This window comes from Mytilus edulis, chromosome 12 (genome assembly GCF_963676685.1).
Source record: "Mytilus edulis chromosome 12, xbMytEdul2.2, whole genome shotgun sequence".
NCBI lineage: Eukaryota > Metazoa > Mollusca > Bivalvia > Mytilida > Mytilidae > Mytilus > Mytilus edulis.
This window is the reverse complement of record NC_092355.1, coordinates 51,401,099-51,409,519: the sequence shown is the minus strand read 5'-3', so window position 1 is coordinate 51,409,519 and position 8,421 is coordinate 51,401,099. Positions and strand designations below refer to the sequence as shown.

The window sequence follows — 8,421 nt, the reverse complement described above, 5'->3', positions numbered from 1 at the left end:
TCATTTCATGTTTGCTTTGTACAGACAATTGATGATGCCAAAGATTCTTTTCAGATAAGAAATTATTAAGCACTTGTAAATAAATTGTTCGTGACTGATTTCTTGAGAAGTACATTTTTTCAGGTTAATATGATCACTTCAATAACAAACAAAGTAACCAAATTTTATTATTGTACTTTAAATAGGGTCAGCACGACTTCTAATATATAATTGACAAAGACAAGAACTGAAAATCTAAGTCCGCCTCTCGCTGTGTTGAAGACACACATTGTAGTCCTTCTGCTGTTTTAACTCTTTGATCGGGTTGTTGTCTCTTTGACACATTCCCCATTTCCATTCTCTATTTTTTTATATTATACATGTTGTACTTACCTCTCTTGGTCTTATACATGTATATGGTAATCGCAACAACGAAAACCTTACGGAAGACAGCAATCTTGTTTTAAGGATTGTGGTATATTTTATAATTTATCAACTTATTGATATCAAACCCAGGATTTGGGGGCTGTTTGTGTTGCTACATTTTCAGTTATCTATATATGGTATGTAGTATTTTGTAGATTGTTGTTTGTCTTCCCGCCAAATTTGATAATTTTTTGTCATTATTTTTGGTCTGACATTTGAGTTCCGATTTTACATATAGTATATTCCGAATCTTTGTTTTTATAATAAAGTTGATTTGTAGCCTGATAAAAAGTGAGAATCAATCTCCCCTGCATTTTCAGAATGAGTTTCAATCTTTACAACAGTGGATAGTATCATATCTTCATACGTGTGTGCTGTGGTTCTAGCATCAGTATGAGGTTATTCATAAATATGTGATTAAGTTGGTGGCTTATAATCAAAACAAACTTAAATTTTGAAAGATTTACCATAATAATTATAAAAGTGTTTGTGTTGAGAAGTCCAGCAACTGTCTTTTTTGTGTTTGCTCTTGAGGTTGGTTATCTAGGTACAAAGATGTATGTTCGTTTTGTAGTTGTTTTTTATTTATTTTTTAATTCTGCGTTTTAAGAAGAAAGTAACCGCCGAATAAACAGATCAATAGAGTAAACAAAAATCTTTAGAAATCGTTTCCTTAAATGGTCAATCTACATTATCGCTAATACTTCAATGGCTTTATCGCTAATACTTCAATGGCTTTACAAACTTATTAACTTGTCCTTCAACGAGAAGATTACACGCGACTTCAAGTGTTTGTTTAAAAGTTGTATCTTCTAAACTACTGGTCGTCCTTCAAAATTGAAAAGGCGTTGTTTTGATATTTTCCAAACTCAATATTGACGTCACAAATATCGATCGGGTGAATAAAAGTGGAATTAAATTTCATTACCAATATATTGTAATGTAGCTACCCATGTTAAATGTGCTATTTATTTGTATATCCGAAAGAAATAATACAAAATGAAATCAATAATTGCTCTTGTCACCTGACAGCATAGTATTTGCTCATATTTCAACTTTTCTAAGGTAGCTAGTACAATCAATGACGTTATATTTCAAATTTCCTTTTAGAGTTCAAGATATCGATAAGCACTTTAATAAAATAAATATTGTTGTAATATCTCTAGATTAACTAACGAATAACATATTTGTTATAGTGACCTGTGTTTTAACAAATAGGTTATAATACATTATCAATATTTTCTAATACATTCACACCCGGCATGTTCGGCCGATAAGCCACTTCACTTTAAACATTAATGTCAATAGTACAACTAAACGAACAAAATTAAACAATTAAAATTTACACAAACAAATGGTTTTATCTTTATGAAAGCTTGCAATAAAATTGGCTGACGAAGTATAAAATAGCTAAGCTTTTCATCTTTTTATGGAACACATACATGTATGGTCTCGGTGTTTAGCTTTCGATAAATTGTCACAAAGCAATGTAACTCTATAAGCTAACAATTAAGTTACTATATATGAATGAAATAGTCCTGGTTCTTTAGGGTAACTAATTGTTTATCTTACGACTGCATTTATTTGATCGTATATATTGTATAAAGATGAATTTAGGGAGCAGGGGGTCCTTCCATTCTTTAAAAGGTTCATATATGGCTGTAAAATTTTGACATGTCCATCTCCAAACGCTGCATAGTTCCCCCCCCCCCCCCCTCATCATTTTTCCTTCAATATCATGAATCTGCATCTCATGTAGGCATAGGCAGTTTTTTTTCCATAGATCCTAGTACACTTCTTTATTTGTCTTGTTTTAAAAGTTTCATATCTAGTTTATTGAAATCTTAATCCAACAAGATGTATGCTTTTAAATTTCGTCATACAAGAAACGATTCATCGCGACAAGAATAGGACAAAACCATGTTTGCTAAATTTGGCGTAAATATCATATTAACATCTATAAATGATTTGCGCATTGCACAAATTTTAACACTTTTTCAGATATTGACCATTTGCTGTGCCTCTTTTAAGACTTGCCGACTGTTGTGAATGCTGACTATATCTGATTCGTATGAAAAGTACACATTACATTAAAATTTTCGTTAGTCGAAAGTGCTTTTTCTGAATTCATTCTCCTTAGGAACGCTCATACTTAAACATTCAAAAGCTAAAAATGCATAGATACTAAAAACTTTAGGTGCTTCATGACCTATAATGGTTTACGTTTATAGATTTTTATTTGGATGCATGGAGAGTTGCCCCATTGGCACTCATACCACATCTTCCTATATCTAATTAATCCACCATTTTTCTCCAAGAAAATGCCTGTACGAAGTCAGGAATGTGACAGTTGTTTTCCATACATTTAATGTGCTTGAGCTTTTGATATTACCATTTGTTAAAGGACTTTCCGATTTGAATATTCGTTTCAGTTCGGTGTTTTTGTTAATTTACTTTTTCTGTATTTATTATGCATGTTAGTCATGTCAGTACAAAAACACCAACTACCGAACGAATGATACATTTTGAACATTCTGTAATCTTCCTGCATCAAGAATAACTCAGATAAACTACAATGCAATTAACTAATATTGGGAATAGCAGCTTTCAATTAGAAGTATCATGTTATTATCACGCTCAATTAAGACTCGTAATACGATTCTGACGTCATAATTGGTTTACTATCATTGTCCCCATTGTTGATGGTAGTATTATTATCTATTACATCGTAGGATCCAGAATGAATGAAAAGAGTAGCAATGAATATATAGAACAGGATAAAAATAGCTAGGCGGTCTAAAATTAATACTTGTTGACAAACAAATTATGCAATAAGCATGTTCTGCTATACAACGTCACTGCATTAACGTTCGAGACTGCTATAATACAACGTCACTGCATTAACGTTCGAGACTGCTTTACTTGCTTGAAAATCATTTCCGGAGACATGCATAATTATGATTCTGAAATTATTCAATAAGCAATGGTGAGAGTTAGAAACAAACAGCGCTATTAACTCATGTTCATTTACGATAAAGACAAAAGTTGGTTAAATACGTTTAACTCAAAAAGATATGTATGACCATAGATGTAATACCCATAAGAAAATTGAATTAGATCTACTAGTATTCTACATATTACAAAGGAGGAAACATATAGGCTAGGGATACCTGATCAGGATAAGCCTAGGTCTACATGACCATAATCGAAACACCCTTTTTTAGTACACACACAAGAATTATACTACAAACATGCAATTGTAAATTTCTAGAAAAATATGGAAATAAATGCAGAAGAATGTATTCCATAACCGGAGATATTTATCATACAATCATAGAATCAACCACTGAGTTTACCAACTCTTAATTACTCTAAATGTATGCACATAGAAAATTGAATTAAAAACGAAGGATTATGATAAGATATACTGGATTGGTCCTGGACCCGATTGATTTTAACATGGGTATTACATCTATGGTATGACAGTAATAAATTGTATTATGCGAACGAAGACGATCAAATACATGTATGAACATTACAAATTTAATTCAAATTGGGATTTATTTCATCGTAAATTTACTTTTGAGTATAAAATATTATAAATAATTTATGTTTTCTACTTTTACCGATTTATAATCAATTAATACTTCAAGTTTATTGATTGATTGATGCATGAACATGTCACGTTCAGTAACAAATAGTTCATTTTTGTTTGTACAAATTCGGTAAAAAGTTTTGTATTGTACAAGTTTTCCGTATTTAATTGATGAACTATCATGATTCTTTTTTTTCTTTGGCTTTTTGGTTTTTTTTGTGTGTGTGGTTTTTTTTTAGCATTTATAACATGACTAAGTTCTAGAGGTGGCGTGAATCAGATGTGGATACTTAAAAATTCCAAAGATCTTTTAGAGTACATACAATCTAACTCTCTTTCATCTTGTAACAGTATTAAAACATTTGACTTTTCTACTCTGTACACAAGTATTCCACATTCCAAACTAAAAGACAAATTGAAAGAGTTGGTATTACTTTGCTTCATAAAAAAGAATGGCCAACGTAGATACAAGTATCTTGTCTTAGGGAGGGATAAATCATACTTTGTAAAGAATCACTCTGATTCAAACAAAAAATTCTCTGAAACCGATATTATCAAGATGCTTGATTTCTTGATTGACAACATATTTGTAACGTTCGGAGGACGTGTTTTTCAACAGACTGTCGGCATCCCAATGGGAACAAACTGTGCCCCTCTACTTGCCGACTTGTTTCTTTATTATTATGAGGCTGACTTCATGCAGGAACTTCTTAGGAAGAAAGATAAGAAGTTAGCAATATCCTTTAACTCTACTTTCCGCTATATAGATGACGTTCTTTCACTAAACCATTCAAAATTTGGTGACTATGTGGAACGCATCTATCCCATCGAATTGGAGATAAAGGATACTACAGATACAGTTAAGTCGGCTTCATATCTTGACTTACATCTAGAAATTGACAATGAGGGTCGGTTGAAAACAAAACTTTACGACAAAAGAGATGATTTCAGCTTTCCAATTGTGAACTTTCCATTTCTAAGTAGCAACATTCCAGCAGCAACTGCATACGGAGTATATATCTCCCAATTGATACGATATTCCCGTGCTTGCATTTCCTATCATGATTTTCTTGATAGAGGGTTACTGCTCACAAGGAAGCTATTAAACCAAGAGTTCCAAATGGTGAAGTTGAAATCATCCCTTCGTAAATTTTACGGACGCCATCACGAGTTGGTTGACCGTTCTGGAATAACCGTTTCACAAATGATATCGGATATGTTCCTTACGTCGTAACTACAATCCCCTTCCCTTTCATGAATGTGACCTACCGAATTAGACTATTTACCGGATTTGTAATCACATAAGCAACACGACGGGTGCCACATGTGGAGCAGGATCTGCTTACCCTTCCGGAGCACCTGAGATCACCCCTAGTTTTTGGTGGGGTTCGTGTTGTTTATTCTTTAGTTTTCTATGTTGTGTCGTGTGTGCTATTGTTTTTCTGTTTGTCTTTTTTATTTTTAGCCATGGCGTTGTCAGTTTGTTTTAGATTTATGAGTTTGACTGTCCCTTTGGTATCTTTCGTCCCTCTTTTCCACCCCATTATACAATTTTCTGCATGTTTGTTACAATAACAAGTAACACAAATCAGTTAATCCATTCTGCATGATACCCCGATATAGCTCATATCCTGTTTTTGTAAAATGGTCAAACTTTAAGGACAATTGTACTGGCCGATTTAAAACTTTTTCGTATATATAGATATATAACAAAATAAGTACTAAAATGTTATGAATCACAAACAAAACATGACATGTGTGTCCATTTATAAAATTTATTTTAGTATTAACATATATGTGAAAGTACTTCCGATTAAAGAATATCACCACTCCGGTATGAGTTATTGACTTATTATACCTATACTAAATTTGTTTATGAGTCATACAAATATTATAAACAAAGCATGTTACATTGGTTGTTGACAGCGTACTCCTATCATACCAAACACATTTTAGTACCTTTAACTATATGTTATTGTTTACCTATAGTGCGGCGAACTGTTGAAAATCAATAGTTTACACATGAGCTAACGACCTTGACTTCTAATTTTAGATTCCGGTACTTCTCGGTAATCTCCGTCAATCAACAGCGGTCGGTTGAAATATAAACAGCTTTGCTTTAATCAAGCTACCAGTGTGTTTTGATCCTTCTGACAGTCGTCTTATTCATTTACTTGCCGGCTGTAATAAGATACATCACTGTATCTGTGTAGAGAAAATGCCTTGCTTGGATTTGGCTTATTGTGAAATGGAACTGTAAGTATTTCGTATTTTATTGATGATTATTTACATATGTTTTTGTGGCAATAAACGGTTATAATTTCTTTTAGAAATTGATTATTATTTACCATTACATTATTTATGTTTGTACATGTTGTATTCTGTTAACTATTCTATAAGTTTATTCTTGTCTAATTATTGTATGCTATATGCATAGCTCAGATGCATAGTGCGTAGCGGCTGATTCAGAAAAGGGGGGAGGTCTGGGGTTTGACCACCTTTTTATTTATATCTATTAACTCGTGTCAGTTTTTTGTTTTTGTAATATATACTGCATTAATACATTTTCAATTTCAATCGATTAAAACACACACTTTTATCATTTTCTGACTCTCGATGCCTACACGTGTGACTGCAAAAATAGTTGCGGTTGAAAATATCCGGTGTTGATTTAATATTTATTTTTATATAACAATTGTTGATCAACAATAATTGTTTACAACAAAAATAAAACTTGGTGGTACAGGGTTATGCATACAAATCAAGTCAAGCCAAGAAGGTGTACATGTACGAATCTGACCGTGCATATTAATTCTGATAATTATTTACATGATCATGATGATAAAAACTATTTGTCAATAATACATGCTTAATGTTTTCTCTTTTTTATACTTGCAGGATAAAAAATGTATTTGATGGCAAAATTCCACAAATTCCTATGGTAGCACAGTTGAAAAATGGACGGTCAATAATTGTTAACTACATGACGGAAACCCAAATATCCGAAACCTACTGCATGATTCAAGAAGCAGCTCAATGTGGCGAAGGCTATGGCATAGATGAATTCGAATCAAAAGAAGAGTTCCGAATGGAAATCAAAGACAGTGACTGCTTTGCAATCACATGTAAAGAATCGGGACTCCTTTTGGCTGGATTTATTATTGCAGTTAGCAAATTTTATAGAGGACACGGTGCTATGGCAGACCCATTTGTAATTGTCAAGCGAACCGAAAGGAAACAATACTTGGGAGAATTTGCTCTGAGTACAGCTGTCAAATTTGCAACTTGTCTGGGATATTTTGGGATGTACATCGATACGTTTTCAAGTAACAAGGGCATGTTGAGGATTATTGAAAAAATAGGGGGATTCCAGAAAGTCGGTATTCTACCGGTTGGCGGGAAATTACAAAATGGACAGATAGTGAGTTCTATCATATTTATAAAGTATTTGAAACCTATTGAAGGAAGCTGATGAAAAGTAACATTTTTGAGAACTTCATCCCACGAAGTTTGAAAAATCTAAAGTCTTCAGACATTATCTGGCGTGAAACAAATGGCATTGTTAAAACGGACGATGCGGTGAAACCGAAAAACATGCAACATTTGTATGACGTAACAATTAGACATTTGAACATTTAATTGTTAGTACTGACTGTATTATCCGTAGCCTATTGAACTGATATGTGAGCGAACTTTTAATATCTCAGAGGTCGGCAAAACAGATCATGTTTGAATAAACACTGTATAAGATCATTAAACTTACATGACGTCGTAGTTCATTGTCACCGGGATCAAAACATACGATTTAAACCACCGAAGGTTGTGTTCCTTAATTTATAAATGGCCATTTTGACATTTTATTTGATATTTCCTTCGATCTCAATTTATTGTTCCATCGAAATAAATTTATATATAAATATGTTTATTTGTTTGAGTTTATATATGTCACATGATGCACACACAAGATGAGCAGTTAATGAGCAATCTTAAATAGAAAAGAGAAAGGAAACGGGGAATGTGTTAAAAGAGAAAGTATCCCGACCAAAGAGTTGAAAGCAGCCTCAAGTACATATTTGCTTTGGTGTACGTTTAGAGTATACTGTCATTCAGAGACAAAACATCTCTTTCTTAATTTTGTGTACAATAAGAGTGTATTGGCATGTTGGCATGACACGGGTTATGTTCTTCTCATATATGTTATGATGGTATGATACTAAACCCCTAATGGGAAGGATTGTGCCTGATGTTCATATGATGAAATCATAATCTTTCAGTCAGTTTAATTGAAGTCTGGAGCTGGCATGTCAGTTAACTGCTAGTAGTCTGTTGTTATTTATGTATTATTGTCATTTTGTTTATTTTCTTTGGTTACATCTTCTGACATCAGACTCGGACTTCTCTTGGACTGAATTTTAATGTGC

At 32.9% G+C, this 8,421-nt stretch overlaps 1 protein-coding gene across 1 annotated transcript; it reads left to right on the top strand.

The window, feature by feature from the left end:
- The first annotated feature begins 6,127 nt into the window (after positions 1-6,127).
- LOC139498741 (uncharacterized) lies at positions 6,128-7,921 on the top strand. Its single transcript, XM_071287278.1, has 2 exons — positions 6,128-6,256; positions 6,899-7,921. Exons 1-2 carry the CDS (start codon positions 6,219-6,221, stop codon positions 7,470-7,472), a joined length of 612 nt encoding a protein of 203 aa, XP_071143379.1. The 5' UTR covers positions 6,128-6,218; the 3' UTR covers positions 7,473-7,921.
- Positions 7,922-8,421: the final 500 nt, after the last annotated feature.

Coding starts and splice junctions, on each gene's coding strand:
- LOC139498741 (XM_071287278.1), top strand. CDS start 6,219: ATGCCTTGCTTGGATTTGGCTTATTGTGAAATGGAACT. Junction 6,257..6,898: donor GCTTATTGTGAAATGGAACT/GTAAGTATTTCG, acceptor TTATACTTGCAG/GATAAAAAATGTATTTGATG.